The sequence below is a fragment of the Nicotiana tomentosiformis genome, chromosome 11, assembly GCF_000390325.3.
Source record: "Nicotiana tomentosiformis chromosome 11, ASM39032v3, whole genome shotgun sequence".
NCBI lineage: Eukaryota > Viridiplantae > Streptophyta > Magnoliopsida > Solanales > Solanaceae > Nicotiana > Nicotiana tomentosiformis.
Genome location: NC_090822.1, coordinates 122,096,223 through 122,119,497, shown reverse-complemented (window position 1 = coordinate 122,119,497; position 23,275 = coordinate 122,096,223). Strand labels below are relative to the sequence as shown.

The window sequence follows — 23,275 nt, the reverse complement described above, 5'->3', positions numbered from 1 at the left end:
TTGTAGTGAGTATATAATCCTAAAAAAAGAAGAAGAGCAATTTTTTTTTTTTTTAGGTTTTCATCCGGTGTCCGCTACTTGCATTGATGTCCGACTAAATTCGGATTTGCGCCGAGAAGTCCTACATTGGGAGAGTAAAGCGCTCCCTAACAAAGACAACGTTATACCTTAGGCTTGAACTAGATACCTCTTATTAAGGAAGAAGAAATATTTATCATTCCACAATAAAAGTTTGTTGGTAACAAGTTAAAAGTTTAACCAATGAAATAACGATTAAACCCATAAACTGAGACAAGTCAAAGTAGTAGAAAAGTTCATATGGAGTAAGTTTTTTCAACATTTTGCAAACTTTTAGGATTGAAAAAATAAAGTTTGTCTTTGACCAAAAAGTTAAAATCTTTCTCTTGAAGCTAAAAAGCTACTCCATTATTCTTTTATTTAAAGTGACAGAAAATTTGTAGTACATGCGTTAAATCTTCTTTTGTAACTCTAATTAATTTGATATATTTAATTATTCAATGCTACAAAAGAACGTAGCATGTCAATTTAGAAAGTTTGCTTTAAATGAAAATTAAAAAAAGACCAAATCATTTCCAAGTGCATGCACTCCACTTTAGAAGAATGGTAACTTTTTAATTTGTTGCAACTCTTTTCATTAATTATCTTATGTCACATCGCTAAGAAAAGAGGATTCTTTTTTTCTCCTCTTATTTAGTTTGAACTTGCTACAAGCCTACAACAACGAACACCTTTTTATTATAAAATGCGACGTTGTTTTTCGCTCTGAATTCATTTTAGATTGAAGAAGCAATTAGTCAAATTTCTTGAGCAGCCGACGCTAAGGGCTGCGGAAGAAACTAAATTTGCCCTATTGCTGAAAATGATTGAAAGCTCCATAAAAATAAATTTTCGAAAATAAAATTTAATGGAATTCAAAGACAACTATATTATTTTTCATTTGACCAACACATTGAATTTATCACGTGAGAAACGGAATAGCTAGGTGTAAGTATAAATCTTTGAGTGTATAGCCTCCTCTAATTTTTTAAAAATATTTAATGTATTTTTATGCCTTATTTTCTTTTTATTGAATAAAAGTCAAATATGGACGAAGTCGTCCTTCAAATATAGTAGGGTTGTGATTCAACTTGTTCTCCTCTTTAATTTCTCCTTTTAGTAAGGCCACCATTTGGGAAAGAAATCCTTTAAATATTTCTATTTATAGAGTTTACAGTTGTCCTTTTCTAAGAATGTGGAGGGAAACAAGAAAATATGTGTAAAAATTAAACTTACTTAAATTTGTAGTAGTTAAGCAATTTAATGAGGTAAGAATATCTATAAATCAACCACGGTTAAGTGATAGGAGTTTATATATTTTTTCGTCGTGAGAGGAGTCTATATACAAACATATTGCATGAATATATCCAAATGCGGGTGAAATTTTATGAAAAGTATGTTTCGAAGGCATAATTAAATGCTTCTGAATTTTGAAAGAAATAAACTCAACTGGCTATAGATAAAGTAAAAAAGAACATTGAAACTATTCTATTATAGCAATCTTTATTGCATAATGTTATTGAAATATGCTTTAAAGGTTGCTACAATTTTTTCCTTCCAATTCTCAATGTTATGCCAAATTAGTCCCACTTTTGCTAAGGCTAATTTTGATATTATTGAAGCACATAGAATTGAAGTCGTTGACAAGTTAAGTGGTCAAAATATAACCAACAAGAAAGCTAGGGTTGACTTAGAATAAAAAATCAGCTACCTACGACTAGTCAAATGATTAGTATTTCTTTTTAAGCTAATTTACAAGTTGCTTATATGATAGAACTATCATTATTTTTCTATTTTATTCGTTTTATTTGAAATTTCAAGATTAAGACGTAGTTAAGATAATTTATTTCGTAGTATTCCTTGAATTGAATGTAGCATGATTTCATTTGAGAACGGTAAGTCTATTACCCCTTTCACTTTATTCAAGCTAAATTACGTCCACTTTTAATTTTTTTTAGGAGAAGTTGATACTATCAATTCTTTTACGAAATTGGTATTATTAAAAAGAAGTCTATAAGATCATTTGGACGCTTGTCCCTATTTTGACTCTTTCAACCGTAAGTCTTAGCTTATTTTTGGCTAGCTCGCTCCGAAGTTGGCCGAAGAGCATGGCATAGACACCTTGTTCCAAACAATGTCACGTGATATGGTTTTGTCGAATTTTTTCGTAATATATATGTATAAATAACACTGTTTACTGTTATAATAATTTATTTATTTGATTACTTTTTCAAATATTAACATTGCTTACGAAATTTTTTGTGTATGCCAATTGTCGAAGATGCTCTATTATCTCTTCATCCAGCTCTTTATTTAGTAGTCAAGAACAAGTGAAAATACTATTGATTCACTTAAATGAGACGGAAAAAGAAAAGAAAAGTGGGTATCGTTTACACTAATACTTACATTAGATTAGGTAGTTTATACTTTAGGATTATGAACGTAAAATGTCTTATCTGTTTTTTTGGGTGGTGTTTACTGTAGGCAACGGCCAACGAGTTGAAAATCACAACGTTCAATGGCTATGGATAGTCAAAATTTGTGATGGCACAGTTCAATACTTCACCCCTACGACATAGACATAACTAAGCCCCACATCCTCAAAAATGGACCCCACATATGACCATATGTTTAACCGTAGCTGTGACAACATTTTCAATGGAGATTTTCCTCACTCTTGACTGAAGACTAAAAGGGCCTCTCTCTTTCTCTCTCTCATAGCTTCTTCCTCTTTAACAATAACAATTAACAATGGTTTCATTTTTCTATTCTTGTACTAATTCAACCCCTTTTCTCTTCTTATTCCTCCTCCTTCTCCTTTATCCTTTTTGGGGTTTTCTTGGTTTTCAAATTTTCTAAAGGAAAAGTTAGTTATAAAGTGAGAATCTTGATATTTGTTTTAATATGGGGATTTGCTATGGTAAACCTGTAAAGCTTGCTCATGCATCTTCTAGCTTGCTGTCTGGTATGAATTCCAACATTCTCTTTTCACTTTGTCTTTTTGCATGTTTCCCTCTTGTTTCAGTTTAAACATATTTGAATTGCTTTTGTAGTTTGTTCAAGATCCTATTTTTATTTCTAATTCAGGGATAATTCTTGAGCAATTTTACAATTCTGTAGAACACACACACACATATATATTTATATATAGTGTGTGTGTGCGTGCGTGAAGAGGCCTTGACATAGCTACTGCCATGTGACCCGGAGGTCACTGGTTCGAGCCGTGTAAACAGCCTATTGCAGAAATGCAGGGTAAGGCTACGTACAATAGACCCTTGTGGTGCGGCCATTCCCTGAACCCTGTGCATAGCGGGAGTTTAGTGCACCGGTTGCCCTTTTTTATATGTGTGTGTGGGGGGGGGGGTGTGTTGAGAATAGGTATGCTGTAATGACTAGCTTTCAGAAAGCATTGAACTAGAGAGATATGGATTGCTTTTGTAATTTGTTCAAGACCTTATTTTTATTTATAGTTCAGGGTTAAGTCTAGAGTTAGATTTTGCGATTTCGTAGAATATGTATGTTAGCTATTGAGAATAGGTATGCAGTATGCTCTAATGAATAGCTTTTACGAAGCATTGAACTAGAAAGATATGGATTGCTTTACATATGCCTAAGGCTTCGCGGGCAAAGTTAATGGTACCTGTGTGGCTGTGTTGGTTGAGGTAGTAGGTATCTGGTGAAATAGTCGAGGAGCGTGAAAGTTGGCCCCGACACCACATCATAAGAAAAAAGATGTGGATTGCTTTTCAAGTCACTTCTGTGTAGAAAAGTTTCCATTTTGAGAAGTCTTTAAGTTTCGCTTGAGTAAAAGGATACTTCTCAAGTGCCCAAATTGCTGTTTGGTGATTTTGGTGTTACCCTTCTATCATCTTTTAGAAGTCTGAATTTAGTTGGCTAAGAAGCAAATAATACGGTGTGCTGTTTTGTTATTTGCTTCTTAGTACTTTGTGCTATTGCTATCCAATTATTTGGATAATCCTCACTATCATTTCAAAGTTATGCGAATTGGCTCCCAAGAGCTTTGTGTAGTTTTGACTCTGGAGTAATTGTGTACTCTTTCCCCCCTTTGCATCTCAAGTTCTATTCCACATTGGAAACAAAAACTAAGCAAAAGAAATAGACATGCGAGGTTATTGTTCGTTATATCGTAGTCCAGAAGGTTGCAGAGTTTCAGGTTGGATGGGGACACTGTATGTGCTATCCTGCAATTTTGTTCAAAGAGTTGTGTGTGTGTATTTGTTCTTGGTCTAGTTTGGTGTTGTTAAAGTAGGCTCATGGAGTATAGTAAATCATTCTCGTGAATTTACTTATTGCATCCCTTTGCAAATAAGAGAGTGAGAGCAATTATATGTTACAGCAAAGAAGTTACTTAAATTTATTCAAAGTGATCTTGCGCGTTGGTGTTTTAGACATTGCTTCTCCTGCATCATACTGACCCCTGAAATTTTGGGTCTAAAAGCCATTTTCTAGGTTCTGGGAAATCTCTTTAGTAGCAGCACTGGCATCGATAAGATACATAACATTGTGAAAGCATGTATGGCTTGTGCCATGACTTGTTCGTTTTTTGTATTGAATATTACTTAGCTTTTTGTATCGAGTATTACTTTGGCAGTTACCACTACAATGTATTAAAACATACTGTATAATCTGATTAGCAGGTTATCATTTTGTACAAGAAGGTTAGGTCATCCCCTCCTTATGTAACAACCCAGTCCACTAGTGATATTGTTCGCTTTGGGCGTAGGCCCGCACGACTTTAAAACGCGTAATTAGGGTCTAAGGCTATATACCCGGCAACTCTCCCGTATTTTGTCGATGTGGGATTCACCTAGGGTGTTACATGCCCCCAGGGACTCACTAGTGATATTGTCCACTTTGTAAGACTTGTTTACAGTGCTTTGCACAACATTGGCAATAAAAGAGTGACTTGGAACTTTAAACGAAAAAAAAATGTTACTTAGCTTTTAATATTTGCAAATCGAGTTCTGTTTATCTGCTTATTTCTTTGTAATTGTAATTCTAGATTCTAGAACAGGCCCTGGAAGTGAGAGAAAGGAATACAATCGTCCTTGTAAGCAGACACTTGAGGGCAGTTTAGGACATGCTCTCAAGTCTTGCAAAAGTGATCTATCTGCCGTCAGCCATCTCAAGTCCTTTACCTTCAATGACCTCAAGAATGCAACTAGGAACTTTCGAGCTGATAGTCTTCTTGGTGAGGGAGGATTTGGATATGTCTTCAAAGGATGGCTGGATGAAAATACGCTTACGCCCTGCAAACCAGGGACAGGGATGGTAGTGGCCGTCAAGAAACTTAAGCCAGAAAGCTTTCAGGGGCACAGAGAATGGCTTGTATGTTCATTTCTAAGCCTTCAGAAAATTTCTTAATATTTTGTTTGTGGCACTTGTTCTCAGTGATAATAACTTTGTCTCACTCGCATCAAATCTGCAGGCAGAGGTTAACTACTTAGGGCAGCTTCGTCACGAAAATCTTGTGAGGCTGATTGGATATTGTGTAGAATGTGATAACAGGCTTCTTGTTTACGAGTATATGACCAAAGGAAGCTTGGAAAATCATCTATTCAGAAGTGAGTCAAATCTCTTCATTTGCCGAATTCTTATGATCACTTTTCTCAATTTTTCCTGTCATTTAGGTAGGATTTTTTACGGGGGCGTATGCACTGTATACGGCACCAGCAGAACCCAATAACTTTGGCTCACACCCTATGTTTATCATGAAAAATTCATTTAGTGTGTAGAAGTTATAAATTTAGAACCCAGTAAAAGAATCCAGAAGGACCAGAACCCGTAAACTTCATATCCTGGATCCGTGTCTGATTTGTATGCTTTATTTGTGTAGCAGTGCCAAACATTTTTCTCAAGCATTGATATAACGCTAATACTCCAGAATTGGTATTATCTCTTAGTAAGATAATGGTTCATGCAATTGAAGGATCTTTTCTATGATCTTCTGAAGAAAGCAGTTCATTACTCGAACGCTTGGACAACAAAGCCAACTCAATCTAGGCTTGACTTGAGAATCTTTTTCTAAGCTTTTCTTCCCTGCTTGCTTTTATTCTCATCGATTATAATCCTATTTTTTCTTGTAGCATGTCTCATCTACTGCCTCCATTTGATACATTTAAAATCAGTGCATAGTACGCTTTTCCAGAAAGTTGCTGATGAAGACTAGTGATGTTTCCATTTTTGTGCAGAAGGAGTTCAGCTTATGACTTGGAGTAAACGGATGCGCGTTGCAGTAGATGTTGCACGAGGACTGGCCTTCTTGCACAGTCTGGATGCTAATGTCATCTATCGGGACCTCAAGGCATCAAACATTCTACTTGATTCGGTACAATCTCTACGCCTGAGATATTGATTAGCATCAGAAAACTGTTGATTTCGATCATACAACCTGCTAAGGTCACAACTGAAATATTCCATTGAACATCTGCAGGAGTTTAATGCGAAGCTGTCAGATTTTGGCCTCGCAAGGGATGGTCCTGATGGAGATAGAACTCATGTTTCAACCAGGGTCATAGGAACTCGGGGTTATGCTGCACCAGAATATGTCGCAACAGGTAAATTTCAATCAGTTTGTCAACTAATCCTTCTCCATTAAACTATTCGTGTTGAGATTACTGTGACTCGAGACTTTTAACCATGTTGAACACGGTTGGTATCTTGTATATCTTATCTCAAGTCAACCCCCCAATTACTTGTAACAGGTCATTTGACTCCAAAGAACGATGTTTATAGTTTTGGGGTTGTTCTATTGGAGCTGCTATCAGGAAAACGAGCTACAGGCGAGGAAAACCCTGGAGGCGCTGAGGAAACATTGGTAGAATGGGCGATACCTTTCCTAAGCGATAGCAGACGAGTACTGAGAATCATGGATACAAGGTTCGGAGGGCAGTACTCGAAGAAAGGTGCACAAGCTGCAGCAGCACTCGCCTTACGGTGCCTTCATGTAGATCCAAAACTTAGACCAATAATGGATGAGGTATTATTAGCTACACTAGAGCTTTTGCCAACACCAAAAGATATTCCTAGGATTTCACCACTACAGGCAAATAATGCAGCAAATAACAAGATAAGTCATCATCAAAAGAGAGTTGTCACACATTCAAGATAACTGTACCAACGCATTCTACATATATATTTTAAGGAAGATATGTGGTATTTTTCTTCTTTATTTGTTTGTTGTTTCCCTTGTTTGATGAGGAAGAAATATATCACTATAGTGCTCGAGTGTAATATGTAAAATGTATATATTTAGAATGTATATTTATAGTACTCTTTGTTTCAGAACTTATGTTTTATTTTTTTCTGTCGCAAAGAGAATGACTTCTTCCTCAAAAAGGGAAAGCATAGTAAAACTTTCCGCATCCGATATTTACACCAAACTATACTAATTTACCATGGTTAAACCATTTGGTGATTGTAGTGTATTAATTGGGGTAGTGTAAACACACCGGGTGCAAGTAAGTTTTTACTGAGAAAGTTTACCGTGTAATAATGATGATGATTTTGCAGTAGCTAATGATACTAGGCATGCTCTTTCAACAAAGAGAATTGACAGGAGTAGGTGGTATATATAAAGGTTATAAAAGGAAATAAGTAGAGTGGGCCAAATGACATTTGAATTGGGACATTTTCTAGTTCCTTCATTTGATTGGTGTTGTCCAATTTTGACAATGGTTTATCCTTATAGTTTTCAATGACTTATTGTTTTGAAAGCTGTTTTGGCTGTTCATAAAGTTTTGAAAACACAAAAAGTGGGTCCTTCATGGTTTATATTAATACATAAATACAACATATATATATATATATATTTTATTCGGCATTCACACAGGATAAGACCGCAACCCAAGAGGTGTGATATAGGTAGCCTACCCTGAAGACTTGATACAAGCATCAATGGCTTATTAAGTTTCTAAGTAGGGACCGTAAGCTAAACATATGCTCTTAAATATTACAAAGTGATCTACTTGGTCTGTGTATATTAATTTAGCAAAAATCACATTGACCTAACAATGTATACCACTAATAAGCTATAAGGTTATATGACTAGTGGTTCTAGACTTCTAGGTTCATTATGCTTATAGTGAGCACTGAACAACATTTCCAATTGCACACATCATTCTTGAGGGAGCTGATAATCTTTAACAACAACAACATACCCAGTATTATCCCACACCGTGGGATCTGGGGAGGGTAGTGTGTACGCAGACCTTACCCTTACCTTGTGAGCATAGAAAGAAAGGTTGTTTCCAAACCCTCGGCTCAGGAAAGCATAAGAGGAGCTGATAATCTTTAAAAATTGTGAAAAGTGTATACCAATTATACAAACTACAAATGTGACAAGGAAAATGAAAATGATAATTCTCCTTGGTGGATTCCTTCTTTTTTTTTTTTTTGGTTGAGGGAGCTGATAAGCTTTATACAGTAGTCAAAAGAGTATACCAGTTACACAAACAGCAAGTGATTAGGAACAAAGTCCTACTCATGATAAAACAAATGGAAATTCCTCACATGGTCACTTCTCAAGGGAGAAAAAAGTCCCACTACAAAGAACAGACCAAAAAAGAACAAAAAGAGGAAAGAAAGAAAGAAAGAACTTGTAAAAGTTTTTACATATGTGGTAGCACCAGCAAAAGCTAATGCTATTGCTCTTCACATGGTAGTAAATACTACCTATTTTGCATGTCCTCTTCAGTTTTCCACACTACATCCTCTAGACTAGTTGAAAGATTCTTGTAAAACTGCATGAAGTGTACAACAAAATCATCAAACAATGAATAATTGATGGAAAAATAGATATCGTTCGAGATTGATTAGTAGCTAAAAGAGGTCAGGAACACGAGGATAATGCAAAGACTAATAGGATTTAAAAAACGAGGTATTAACGAATTTCAGGTTATGCAAAACACAGCAAGAACCTATGCGTTTCGGAAATAAGTAGATAGATTGCTACTACACAAGCATGATCTTTTATTAGCTAAACATCATTACTTCTTTCAAAGGAGGTTCATGTTCCTGCTAGAGCAATCGGCTTGTGATTATACAATGCTTTCGCCTATCGAAGCCTACTAATAGTGGTATACACAGTTCAGCATTGTCATTTAGATAACTTTTTTTGGCAATTAGCAAAATATGGTACCTTGTGGAATTCCAAAGTATCTCCTTTTGCTTTTCGCACTTCAACCATATGAAGAGAAGGGGCGACTTGAAATACCTAAATTGCAGGCCAAACAATGTTCAGGATACAACGGCAAAAGATGCACATTTCGAAATAATGATGGCAATCTTAATACAAAAAGAAAAAAGTAATAACAAATAAGATTAAAAAAATGACCAATTAATAAATTGAACATACCTCAGTGGCAACATTAAGGTTCCCTTTTCTTCCAGCTTTAACATTTTCCAGCCTCATCTGAGGTAAAAGAGTAAAATCAGGCTAGTGCACAGAATCAATATTAGATAATATTAATTTAACTAATTAGGGATCTAGATGCCGAGTGAAATGCATGCTTGAAATTCATCACCACCTTGTAATTCTTTTTGTGAACATCAAAACCAAGGGGCTTTGCAGCTTCTTCAATCTTACTGATTATTTCATTGGCCGGACATTTAGATGTGAATCTTGTTTCTCTCTTAAATTCCTGCGAACAATGGAATCAAAACATCTGTCAATGGAGGAAGGATATCGTAATATACACATCATCAATGTTTCCAACAAAGTGGAGGACCTACTTCGTAATCGTCAATGTTTAAAAACTTTATGTTTTTAACTTCCGTATTTTCATCCTCGCTCATATGAATAACTGGTGAACATTTACAAACAAAAAATAATCCAAGGTATTATCATCAATAAAAAGTGACTTTTCATCAACCATATCCTTATACCGAGTTACCAAAATTGTCTGAAATTCACAATAATTTCATTAAAGCGTGTCCTACTGAGACAGAATAATCGTACACGATGTAACTCCAGGCACAAGCACCACGCTAATCAAGCAGAAGTTCCAAAATATGCAAGAGAAATAACAGACAGACAGAAGTTCATAGGCAGTAACCTGTTCATCGAAGAGATTCCCAAGGTTGAGTCCTCTTGACATTGAGATCAACTCGAATGCGTTCATAGGAGTTGGCTGCTCTTCCTTTTTCTCTGTTACATGATATTCCTGCTTTGTGCCAAAAAGAGAGAACCATGTGAGGATAACTTCATACATCAATCAATTCTTTCCTCTGAAGTCAATGCAAAATTTGTTCCATATTCCGCTATGCTCACTTCAGAATCCTTGAATACAGCTTCAACATCATCCAGGTTGGCATCTTTTTTCTCATCAAAAACAGGAGGTTTATAATCTTTCTTGAACCACTCATCCTCCAAAATTTCTGGGACGGTAATACGCTGCGTAGAAAACACATGTAATAAATAAGAGAAATAGATGACGTTATATATTCGATTGCAAGCTATAAATCCAGAAGCTGTATTTAGAAATTCAGTATGCTTACTGTCATAGGATTTGGATCCAAAATGCGAGTAATTAACTTCATAGCGCCAAAAGACATCCAAGGTGGGCAAGAAAATTCAGCAGCGGAGATCTGCACAGACCGTGATAGACATTATGGAACTAATAACAAAAACAAAAGTAGATTTGACTTTACAATGAATTAGTAAGAAATGCTCACTTTCTTATACAGGTTCATAAGATTAGAGTCATCAAAAGGCAAGTAACCTGCAAGCAATACAAAGAGTATGACTCCACACGACCAAAGATCCGCCGTTGTGCCATCATATCCATGATCATTGAGTACCTAAGAAAGGAATCTGATTTTTTAGATGAAGAGAAAAATAAGAAAAAAGGTGCACATGAACAGGATTTTTTTTTGTGTGTGGGGTAAGAAGTGAACAAGAAGAGAGAGTAGTGGAGACCAATTTCATCATACCTCGGGAGCAACATAGTTAGGGGTTCCACACGAGGTATGGAGTAAACCATCATCCTGGAAATTTGAGTTAAAAGTAAGAACTACATTTGATTCCAAACGAAAGATTAACTATCACCAAAATGGAAGAAATATATTGCAGTACTACTGCTGCTTGAAGCTATATTTCAAATCCGAACTAATCACAAGATGATATATGTAGAGAAAGTAATGACTAGCATGATTTTGGGGTTCTCTAGCTAAAAGGAAAAAAAGTCCATTATTGAACAATTCTCAAGAGTAGTTAAAGCAAAGAACAAATCATCCGTCAATCACAAATTAACTGCCAATGTCCCAAGGCCCATCCATTTTTGCTTCAAAAAAGTGAACCGAAAATGATGTTTAGACTAGTTAACATCATAGGAAGAAGCAGAAATAGATATTAGTATCGTGCTGGCTTGTTTCTATAGCCATTTGCGATTTTAAAATTCCTATCACTTGATTGTCGATGGGCTTTCCATGGAGATTTCTGGTCCCATTTTTCTTTTCTTTTTTTTTGGTTTGGGGGGGAGGGGGGGGGGGGATGAGTCATCACTACCACAATTCTCAAAGGCAAAATGTACAAAAGGCGATCAGTAAAGGACGTTAAGACTTAAGACATTGTTACACAATCTACTAGCAGGTTACACAACTGAAGATTCACTGAATTACTTCTGAGAACCACAAATTAACAACTTAAACGACTCGTATCAAATGTTGGAGACATATGTTAAAGGGTGGGAGAACATATGATCAGATATTTACCCTGACTTGCTGGGACAGAGCACTCAATCCAAAATCAGAAACTTTGAGGTTTCCAGAGGCATCCAACAGTAAATTCTCAGGCTGCATCATTAAAGAATGTCAAAATAAAGGTCGCAAAAACAAAGCCAGAAGCTTTAAGGCAAAAACAGAACAGAAATTAACAACTAAAAATGCTACAAAAGTAACACTTCCCACCTTTAGATCTCTATGGTAGACTCCCCTGCTATGACAATAATCAACAACATTAATGAGCTGCTGAAAATATTTCCTTGCTTCTTTTTCATGCATCCGTCCATGATTTACCTGTGTGCCAATAAAACAGATAATATCTTTAATCACATGCTAAGTCGCCAGAGAGATTTTTAAGTGCCGAATAGGTTTGAATAGCTTCAGAAGGATACATGAAAACTAAGTTCGCAATCAGTGAGAAACAAGTTTTGTGCTCTTTGGTCAAATTCTTTATCTCCAAGGGTAGGGAGGAGTGAATGAATTAGAAGAAAGGAAGAATCGCCCTTACAATTTTATCAAAGAGCTCTCCACCTGTAATGCATTCCAGAACAATGAATATCTTCGTCTTGCTACCCATCACCTGCAGGCAGATGAAAAGGATATGGATTCAAAGTTTAATATGTGAAACCCCAGCCGTCATCATAAGCCACAACGGCATCTTCTCTTTAGTACATTATTGCCGATTTTGATAACAAAAGTAGGTTATTGCCAGTATAAGACTTTTGCACGATTAACAGCCTTGTTAAAAACTCGAAGGACACAAAATATTCGATACTTGAGATGTTCGTCAACGGATTTGTTATATTAGGCAAGCATTTGGTATACAACATCCCAAAAAGTCTTTTAACAAAATTTTGAACATTTAACAGGAGAGAAAAATACAGGTCTGTTCCCGCATGGGAAATTTACAATTCCAGCTCCCTTTTGGGTAATTTTGACTTAAACTTTTCTAGCTCTCTCATTTTTCAAGATTTTGATGGTGCATCTCAAAAAGAGTATAACTCTTGAAAATTTGGAAAGTACCATATGAGTAGATCAAGAAGATTAACTAACTACTCCAGTATATTAGCCAATTCCACTGCAGTATATGGATACCAGCAAATTATCTGCATGCCAATATAGGTTATGTTAAAGGCCAGAATCTGTCTTAATGCATGTCAGTAATACTGAAAATACATGCTGTACAATGGACCTTGTTTTGTCCAAAATTGAGTCATAAATTCTCAACAGAATGCTAAATATGTTTTGCTAGGCCAGTTGGTTATCCCTCCGGTATAGTGAGTTAAAGACTTCTCACAAATTGTTGATGTGAAGATCTAAAGTGAAGTTCACAACATATTATGCATAACCAAATGCAAAGTAATGGGTTGCTTACTAATTAACCTAAAGGTTGGATGTACGGAAACCAGTGGCATAGGATCCAATTACACATCCATTATGATCACAGAGACCACATACATAGGCGCGCGCAAACACACACAAGCACATGCGCATTGACATAGAGAGGACCAACCTCGTATAATCGAACAACATGTGGATGTCTGATTAACTTCATTGTAGCTATCTCCCGCTTTATCTGTCAATTTATGAACAAGAGTTATAAATAGTTAACATTGCCAAAACGAATCAATCATTCAAAAAACTTAAAACTGTAAAAGGAAGGATAACAAATGGATAACAACTCAATCGTCATGTCAGATGTCGAAGAAACATTATTCACATAGCGTTCATGTAATCTATGTTATGATTTGCAAGTGGATAACATCATACAATAGAAAGATATGAAAGTTCGAGAAAGCATAACGTATGAATATATTGAAGACTGACCTGCTCAGCCATTTTGTGTTTAAGGACCTTATCCTTATCAAGAATCTTGATTGCTACAGGTTCTCCTGTCTCTGAATTCCTTGCAAACTTGACTTTAGCAAATGTTCCCTCACCAATTGTCCTTCCCATTTCATATTTACCAACTCTACGCTTGATTTTTGCCTGATTCATTACTAAGATACAGGGACGATCCTCTAAAAAGTTCAGTCGCAATCCTCCTTAGAGAACTTTTTACTGCACAATGATTAAAACTTTGGTAAGACACCCGACTTCCTAGTTCCTAACATATATTACCCTCAGGTAATAGCAAACCATTGGAGTAAAGCAAATAAATCAGACTAGTCATCACATTCATTCCGTAAATTCGGACAGTTCTCAGACCAATTATAAAATTAAAATAAAACAGATATTCTAAAACAACTTGACTAACTGCGCATAAAAGCACACAACTAATGCTTTTATAATCACAAAAGTTTGTTTATTTACTTCTCTTATATGTTTAAGGAGAAGGGGCAAGAATCAAGGCGCAACACCATTTACTTAAAATAAGTCAATTATAATAGTATTACACTTCAAGGAAATGAATAAAGAAAAAAGTGAGACTTGAATTAAAAACAAAGAATTATTGATTCAATCAATAACCAAAACGACATTGGTCTCATTGTGTGTGTGTGTGTGTGTGTGTGTGAGAGAGAGAGAGAGAGAGAGAGAGAGAGAGAGAGAGAGAGAGAGAGAGAGAGATGCCACTACCCAAAACCTTTTTGTGGCAAAATCAGCAAAAGATCACAGCAAAATGCAGCTAGAAATGAGTTCTATGGCTTCACAACAGATTCCAGAAACAAATGCAAAGAAAAAACCCCAATTTTCTTGAAATAGAAAGGGAACTCAAAAAATAAACTTCAAATCCAATCAACCAACAAAACCCAAAATCAGCTAGCTTCACAATTTTCATAAAAATACAAACTTTCTTGATAAAAATAAGGAGAAGCTCAAAAAAAAGGAGCCAAATTTGAAGTCCAATTAAAGAAACAGCAACAACAAAATAACCCTTTTTTTCAAAAGCTAAGTACACAAAAAAAAATGCAGAAAAGGGAAAGCTTTTATTTCAAGGGAACTTCAAAAGGAGGAAAAGATCTCAATCTAATAAGATTCAGAATCCCAAAGTTCACAATTTCAAGAAAACCCAAAAGCAAAGTTCTTAAATACAGCCAATTCCTCACATGAACAAAACTCATAAACATATAAAAACGATACAAATATTCCAATCTTCCAAACAAATTCCAAAGCCAAAAAAAGAAAACTTAATATGTAGCTATTTTGCATGCAAGTTTGTCGAGACACACGATTATTAAAAAAATATTCAAAGCAAAAAAGCAAGAAAGAGAAAAAAAAATAGACATACTTTGAGCAGAAATTTAAATGGGGTATATTATGAAAATGAATATGAAGAAGGAACAAGAAGGAAGGAGGCCTTTGGTGTTTTATTGGGTCAAGAATATGAAGATTACAGCAGCTTACAATTCTGAATGATTTGGACAAAAATATATGGTCAGTGGAAAAATCCCAGCAACCAAATCTTGAAATTCAGCATTGTAAAATGCCACTGCAAATATTTGTGATTTGTCCCAACAAAAGATATAAAAAAAATGATTCTTTTTTATATTAAAAAAAAGTAGTTTACCTCTCTTCAAATGAATGTCAAGTGGTTTTTTGTATCACCACCACACAACTAAAATTGTTGTAGTAATTGGAATAATATACAAAGGTCCACATTTGTTCCGATATTTTTTTGGATATTATAGTGAAGTGTTATTATAATTTACAGAGCACATAAGTTATAATATAACATAAAATATCAATTCCTAATTTTTTGTGACTTTTATAATGAACGACTGTTATACATGAATGCTATTATAAAGAGGTCTAATTGTATATTTTATAAGTGGAGTGAAAAATTCATCTATTAAAAGACTTTAGTCTTTATGTCTCTATATACATGTACAGAAAACTTTTATTGATTTATGATGGCTTATAGTTCGGTTATTATGGTAGGTGTGCTCACGTCGGTCGGAAAACGACATCTTTAACTTAAACGAAGTAGGGATAAAGTCTGCTTGTACAATATACTCTCCAGATCCCACTTATGTAATTACACTGAGTTTGTTATTATTGATGTTAGTAGGTGTAATCGTCTGAATTGGATTTGCAATTATTATTTTTATTTAAAAGAAAAAATTATGACAGTGATATATAGGTTAGTTTGCAAGCACATTTTATTTTGCTATCGTGTACTCGCTACCTAGAATTATCATTTGTCTTTGCGATGATTTAAACGTAAATTTTTCGTGATTTTCATCGATCTTATCGACTATTAGGTCACACCTTAGGTGCATCAGAGTCTTTTTGGTAGTTAATTTTCTTCTTTTTATGTGATATTAAAAGAATGTAAAAGAAATAAAGAAAATTGACCTCATCAATGATACATTTAATACTTGCTCCATATATAATATGTTTCATGTAGATTATGAGAACTTTACATGCCTTACCAACCATATTTTTTACCAAATATTCTGTTATTTCTAGTCAAACTATTTAACTAATTAATCTGTTTCAGTAAGCATATGAAAGCACATGGTATCTTTGGTATATTATATTCTTAAATTTAATAATAAACTATTACCTTGAGAGTTCTTGTACCTATATTCAGCAAGTGGACATTATTCTTTTAGGAGTAATTAATTTCAGCAAGAAAAGGAAAAGAAAAATTGTCTCAATCTTGTAACATATTATGTATATTTTATTTGTAACGTAAAGCTAGATCTCATCTGAATAGTCAATATTACACTTGTTAATTTCAGCAAGTGGACATTCGGTTCAAAACTTTATAAAAAATTGCAGAACAAACTTAAATTAGAGAGACACCTAATTAAGTAACAAATATGAAAAAGGTTCACACTTATGCTATGAAAAATATTTATTTGCATGCAATGTCTATATCAAATCAATAAATACATATGTGTATCTTGAATATAAAACTTTTATTATTTAAACCATAATTAAGTAATAAATATGTCACTTTAATTTGTGACTCCTAGATAAAATTAATTAATTATTAAATTCGACATGCTAATATGTTTATTTCACTTTGCTCGTGGTATGTCGTACTTTTTTCTTTGTTTTTTACTCAATTTTCTGAGTCTTAACAATTTTTTTTCCCACCAAATGTTAGTTATCATCGTTGGAACCTTGAATAATTCGGATTCACGATACATAAAACTAATTAAAGTAAAACTGTTAACTATCAGGATTTTTTTAAGTCATCGAACTCGAAGGCGAAGCCTGTAATTAAAGGTGGACGAATTATATTTGTCCACTATAACCTTGATTATATCTATGATTATTTAGGTGGCAAATTTAATCATCACAATATTATTAAAAGGATATGATTTTGGCAGGCCAAAAATAAAAAATAATGATCTTGGAAAGGAGAATCTAGTCCATGTGTTACATGTGGTAAGTGGGTCCAATGAGTCAACAATTTATTTGTTGAACTCAGAAAAATCTTTAGGGACAACAACTGCACTTATCTTCCCTTGTCCTTATTATGTACGTACTGTGTTCTTGTACTTATCTCTTTGTTTGTTATTCCTTATCATTTCCTTTTACCTTTTCTTTTTGGTTTTCATTTAAATATCCTTGTTATGTTATTCATTTATAGGTTGTTTGGATGGTTGTTATCTATTGTATTGTATAATATTGTTACTTTAAATACGATGTTTGTTTTGATTATTACGTAAATTTTATTATATCGTATCGTTAAATATGTTATTACGTAACGACGAAATGTGTCACTTTATGTAACGACCGATTTGATATGGTCGAGTCGTTACCTTGTCTTTTTCTCTCGATCTCACACTTAATTATTGTTAAATAATTTTATTTTATCATTTATCCTGCCTTTTTATTAACTTTAACCCGTATCATAATTTTTCTTTATAATATTGTAATTTTATTTTTCATATTACTGGTGCGTGATATCATGAAACGACGACAAATGACACAATCTATCTGAACATTGTATTCATCAAACGATACAGTACAAAACAGTACAATACGATACATTATGAAACGATACGTAACAATCTACTATTTCAACATATTGTTTGCACTAGTCTCATAGCCATCTCTTTTAACATAACCTTTCTTTTGGAATGAAGATGGATGAACATGCACTTGAGCCTGGAACGGATGAAATTCGGGGAAAACATGGAAGCGGTCACTTCAGCCCTTTTTTTATGTGTTGGTGTTCTATATGACCGACATAAGACTCGACAACCGATGCTTTGATCATTCAATTAACTCCTTGCTGCCAATCCGTGCTTGTTGTCATGCTGGCAAAAACAGGGGTTTCAGTCAGTTTTACCTACAATTGGATTTGAACGAATATATTACAATCCTAATAGAGAACAAAGGAGGAAGAAAAACGTTATCCAAACAAGTTGTTAGCTTGGTTAGTTTCATTTAGAGATGGATTTGAAATATTAAATTTATGAATGCATGTATCATAACGTTCTTATGACAGAAATAAACTTGATATATTGTAATATATGTATATAATATATATGTATACTATAATATATTAAAAACTTGTTAACTATACTTATATTTATTTCAAGAGGAGGACAACGACATATAACCATGTATTTGTATGGTTTTAGAAGTTGATTTGCTGTATTGACCACATAATATGCTGTAATGTTCGTATGAAAAACGATTGGTACGTTCATATCGTGTTTTATGTGATTATAATATTTTTTTAAAAATAATCGTGATGTCCGAACCAACTTGCACGCACCTCGTCTAATTTCACAAGATATCTGTTATTTCCCATCAATATGTGACCATAATATTTTCTTATTAACCGTGATGGTTTGGTCAACTTGCACGTACCTCGACTAATTCCACGAGATGTCTGCTACGTTCCACCAGTATATGTGTTTACCCGTAAAACGGTACAATTGAATTTATACGTGGTTTATAGACAAATGAATTAATTTGATCCTGAAATAACAGATGAATTAGACAAAAATATAATACTTAGCCTTGAGATGGAGATAAAATAATAGAAATGGTAATTCCAGGAGCAGGGCTTTCGGGGACAATAGCAGCGATATCAATAAACAAGAAGATAAAAATTATATTGAGCTCTGAATAGAGTGTAGCATGTATTTTCCAGAAAATTCGTCCTCCTTTGCAATGATAATAGAGCTCACTATTGCAGTGAATGCTATATTCCTTGTAACGGTATGTGTACTTAATGCTATGGAATATTCCTCATTAAATGCTATCGGGTGGCATGCGTTTACTTCATCTTTATGAGTATCATTCTCTCTGGTAATAGACGGGAACATTGCCCTCGGATTCAATTATCTTATGTCTTTGGCTTCACGTGTCACTTCCTTATGCGATCATTTAATATAAACATATTTTACCCTATACAGATAGTCCCCTGCTTTCCGGTGGCATAACTTTGTGTCACCAGAAAGTTGGTAGAAACACCCTCTTTGGCAGGAAATTCATTGACCTCCTCTGAAAAGTTTTTGACGGTTGATTAGACGTACGTCTCTTCGCATTTAATGAGCCGAACACGCGTCATCCCACGATTTAACATCACTTTTCTCGGTTATCGAGGTAATTATGGCCACGAGTTTAGCCGCTTATACATTTACTTATACGCATCAACCTCCTTCATTTACTCTTCATAATACTCTAAATTTTCTCAAACTTTCTTTACTCAACTCATACTTCGTTTTTAAGCTTTCTTTAATTTTCTTCTTTGAGAGAAAACATTCCTTTTGATAAAAAATGGCTTCATCTCCCAGAAACCCAGCTCTTCAAAGAGCAAAGGTAAAACTGATGATGATGCTCCCCCTATGGTGAGTACCATTATCCCAAAGAATCTAATTACTACCAAAGATTTTGAAGAGAAATATCCTTCTGTTTACCCTCGTATGTGAGTTGTTAGCGTATACCCTTATTCCATTCGTTCTTCTATTATCCATGTTGTGAAGGAAGAGTACCACTGTCAAGATTTGGACATTATCGCTCCCGACCCAGCGAAGCAGATAACCTTACCCAAGAAGGGTTTTAAGTATTTTTACACGTATCCCTTCACTTTGGGAGCGTTTTCTTTGAGTGGGGATCTTGACTCCGTCATCGTTAAGTTCTGCCTCCACTACCCGGTATGCTTGGCACAAGTAAGTCCTTCCGTGTGGAGGACAATCGCTTGTCTTCGGCGCATGTGCCAGGAGACGGGAGAAGAGCTATCCCTAGCTTGAGTGATGAACCTCTATTCTCCCAAGATCTTCCGTGGGGGAATGATAAATTTCAGCAAGCGTGGCCACCATACTCTGCTATCTCGCATGGATGATGACAACGACTGTGATGGATGGAACGGTTTATTTCAGTCGCCAGCAGTGACATCATCCTGGCCGCCACTCCAGCCTTTCCAGAATTATGGAACCGTACTCGTAAGTCCACCATTAATTCTTTTCTTCCATTAAAGATCATTCCTCATCGTTATCGACCCTTATTCTTTTACTTATTTCAGTGACTCGTTGGGTTCCGCCTAGGGTTGAAGGCTTGGACCAATGGGTCCAAAACATCTTGGACGTCACTACGCCCAAAACCCGCACGTGGAAAGGACTGTACCTAAAATACGGGTGGAAGGCCAAAAATCATGGTAAGTCGAACTCATCTTGTTTTTACCTTCTCATATAAGGAGGTTGTTTGACCATTCTCTTCTATTGAATTCAGGTCTACCCTTGGCTCAGTTGTCGTCCCTGAGGAAGACATTTTGGCTAATCCTGCTAATGCGGTGAGGCTGCTGCAGGAGGCCTTTACACAGACAGGTGTCTCCGGGCATACTTTTAGTGCGAGTGCTTCTTCTCGGAGTTCCCGGCCGAAGAACAAACAACCAAAGAGAAGACGTTCCTCTGCGGCCGGGGGAAAGAATAAGAGGGCAAAAAAGGTCGCTCCTGAGTCGTCTCCGAAAGTTGTGGTAACGATCCCCCCGCCCGGGCCGGCCATAGGCACTGTGATGATTGACGATGATGGGGAAGCCAGCGAGGAGAGGGCTTCTCTACATAGAAGACGACGACCTTCCTCAGCTCAACAAACTGCTCAATCTGTTGAGTTAGTTACACCAACCGAGGACGATGCCTCGGCGTTCTAGGGAGGAGTTTGAGATGGTGGAAAATGCCAGCTCCTATTTTCGAATACCAGTCGCTGCGCCCGGTACCGTGAGGCTGAGAACGGGGTCTCTGTCGTCTTCAGTTGACGAGCAACCAACAACTAGCACTGCGCTTGCCGCAACTACTTATCATCCTTCAATGCCATTAGCTTCATCTCCTTCCTCACCAACTCTTCCTTTACCACCAATAATTACTACATCATCTCCACCAGTTGTATCTGTCCGAGAAGAGGGTGTTCATCTCCCCAGTCCCTAGTTCATGGGAACTTGGGGCAAAATTATGCCGCCCCCTCAGAAGATATGTAAAGGAGGAGGAGCGTTACTCTCTCGGGCTCTACCAGATGCAATTTGCTGTCCCGACCGGTGAAGCTTTCTAACTGTTTGAAGCCTTTGGATTCAGAAAAAAATAGGTAAAAGATACAAGCTTTCTCGAGAGAGTGTTTGTTGAACAATTATATGCATAATGTCGCAACAGTAATTCTTCGTTTCCTTTGCTATCTCTTATATCTTTGATACAATAGTATTTTGAGTTTGCCTTTTTTGTTTTGCAGGCCAATTTTCTTGCTTCCGAGGGACTCCAAAGGTTGATTCGAGATAAGGAGTAACTTACCTCCGAGCGGGATCAACTTTTGGCCGAGCGGGACCAAACTGCTGCTTGCCTCTCAGAACTGGAAGCTAAAGTTGCTGAGGTTGTTGTGTTGGAGGCTCGGTTGCAGCAAAATGAGCAAGAAGTAGAGACCCTAAGCCAAGAGATCGCCCCGTTGAGGATTCAATTTGAAGAGGCTGGGGCCAAATGGGCTGAAGTTCATAGTGTCGTTCTTGCTGCATCCGATCGCGAGGCTGGCTCAGCAGAAAGAATAAATAATTTGGAGGCAGCCTTAAACTCCAAAACTGAAGAGCTTGCTGCTGCCAGGGTAAAAGATACCCAATTGGAGGAGAAGTATAATAAGACCATTGAGCATAATAGACTTTTCAGCTCCACTTCCTGTGATCTCAATGTTAGCCTCCGGTCTGTTAGATCCGCGCGGGAGAATCTCTCTGCCGAGGTTAACCAACTTAAAGAAGAACTCAAGCGCCGAGCGGCTTCCCTCATTGTTGAAAAAACATATGTTATGTACAACATGAGGAGAAACACCTTGGAAGAGGCTAAAGCGGGTGTCATTGACTTTGATGCCGAAATCTCTAAAGCCCGTGAGCTGGAGTCAACTCCTAAAAGGGGTCTTCCAGCCAAGCCTGATGCTACCGATTCTTCTGGTTCCGGTTTCAAATTCTCGAGAATTGAAGAGGAACCGGAAGGCCAAGACATCGAGTCGGTGGTGGATCTACCCACTTCTCCTGGGGGCGTGGATGCTTCTCTTCCTCCGGGTTCCGGAGTTACAACAACTTAGCTTTCGATTTCTTTTTCCAACTTTTGTACTTGTTCCGTTTGGAAAATTCATTGTAAATAAAAACATGTTTCCTCAAGTATTGCATGAGTTTTCCTTTCTGCGTACTTTCGTTTACACATTTATGCAAGTTTAATGTTTGCGTCCTTTTTTGTTTAAGTGTTTTGCAAGTTTTACTGTTTGCGTCTGATCATGCAAGGCTTTGGGTGTATTTTTCCCGAAAGCGTTTGGATTTCGGGCACAAGTTCTTCCGAAATCAACCCTTTATCATGAGGGTTTTCATAAGAGAGGGCCCTCTTATGTTTATGGTGCTATTGAAGAAGACGTCTCCTGTTCATTACAGCACTAGAATTTGAAGTACTTGTTTAACATTCAAATGACAAAATCAATTTATCGTTCAGACAAGAAACAAGATAGAAATAAAAGAACTTTACTTTATTCCTTCCATTTTCAAAAGTACATAAGCATTCATTGTGCTAAAAGGAAGTTGCCATTTTTTTGTGGCTAACTTGTACAACTTGTTTCTATGGGGCTGGTCACGCAGTCCCCGGTCCTGATGACATAACTATGTTTCCGGGTTTCGTATTCCGCTCGAGGCAACAGTCATTGTTGCTATAACCTCATATCATCCCCCCAGTGTTCGAATGCGAAGAATGCGTTTGAACACTGGAAGTTTTACACCTTCGAGGATTCCACTAATGAATTGCTAGATAATCTTCAATTCGATAACAAATTTCACTTCCCCTTAGGAATTTATGCTATCAATTCAAAGATTATCTAACAATCCCCTAGTGGCTTACACTTGTGAACGGTCGGATAATATTTGTTCGATAGCAAACTTAACTTCCTGGTAGGAACTTTTCTATCGAGCAAAAGATTATCTAACCGCTCCGGAGTGGTTCTTCGCTTGTGTGACTTATCATTAAAAGGTCTTATTGTTGTCGTTGAAACTTCCTTAGTAGTATGCTTTCCGTTTCTCCCTCGTTAAAAACCTTGCCAGAGAAACCCAATT

At 36.2% G+C, this 23,275-nt stretch overlaps 2 protein-coding genes across 7 annotated transcripts; one reads left to right on the top strand and one right to left on the bottom strand.

Moving 5' to 3' along the window:
* The first annotated feature begins 2,721 nt into the window (after positions 1-2,721).
* On the top strand, positions 2,722-7,365 carry LOC104104240 (probable serine/threonine-protein kinase PBL3). Its single transcript, XM_009612266.4, has 6 exons — positions 2,722-3,022; positions 5,081-5,406; positions 5,507-5,642; positions 6,270-6,406; positions 6,512-6,635; positions 6,783-7,365. The coding sequence occupies exons 1-6, from the start codon at positions 2,962-2,964 to the stop codon at positions 7,187-7,189; spliced, it is 1,191 nt and encodes a 396-aa protein (XP_009610561.1). The 5' UTR covers positions 2,722-2,961; the 3' UTR covers positions 7,190-7,365.
* Positions 7,366-8,427: 1,062 nt separating this feature from the next.
* On the bottom strand, positions 8,428-15,293 carry LOC104104239 (CBL-interacting serine/threonine-protein kinase 3-like). Of its 6 annotated transcripts, none has more exons than XM_009612263.4 (15): positions 15,145-15,293; positions 13,627-13,860; positions 13,313-13,375; positions 12,308-12,379; positions 11,986-12,093; positions 11,791-11,871; positions 11,011-11,064; positions 10,753-10,878; positions 10,576-10,665; positions 10,349-10,471; positions 10,134-10,244; positions 9,606-9,719; positions 9,434-9,490; positions 9,218-9,292; positions 8,428-8,819 (listed from the first exon to the last, which is right to left on the bottom strand). In XM_009612263.4, exons 2-15 carry the CDS (start codon positions 13,795-13,797, stop codon positions 8,748-8,750), a joined length of 1,317 nt encoding a protein of 438 aa, XP_009610558.1. In that variant the 5' UTR covers positions 13,798-13,860; positions 15,145-15,293; the 3' UTR covers positions 8,428-8,747. The 6 variants fall into 6 exon arrangements, with proteins under 6 accessions (XP_009610558.1, XP_070044188.1, XP_009610556.1 ...); XM_070188087.1 differs by having other exon boundaries at positions 10,134-10,241; XM_009612261.4 differs by having other exon boundaries at positions 15,029-15,258.
* Between the last annotated feature and the right edge of the window lie 7,982 nt (positions 15,294-23,275).

Coding starts and splice junctions, on each gene's coding strand:
- LOC104104240 (XM_009612266.4), top strand. CDS start 2,962: ATGGGGATTTGCTATGGTAAACCTGTAAAGCTTGCTCATGCATCTTCT. Junction 5,643..6,269: donor GGAAAATCATCTATTCAGAA/GTGAGTCAAATC, acceptor ATTTTTGTGCAG/AAGGAGTTCAGCTTATGACT. Junction 6,407..6,511: donor CAAACATTCTACTTGATTCG/GTACAATCTCTA, acceptor GAACATCTGCAG/GAGTTTAATGCGAAGCTGTC.
- LOC104104239 (XM_009612263.4), bottom strand. CDS start 13,797: ATGAATCAGGCAAAAATCAAGCGTAGAGTTGGTAAATATGAAATGGGA. Junction 11,872..11,985: donor TCTACCATAGAGATCTAAAG/GTGGGAAGTGTT, acceptor TTAATGATGCAG/CCTGAGAATTTACTGTTGGA. Junction 9,720..10,133: donor GGAATCTCTTCGATGAACAG/GTTACTGCCTAT, acceptor CATTGTTCGCAG/GAATTTAAGAGAGAAACAAG.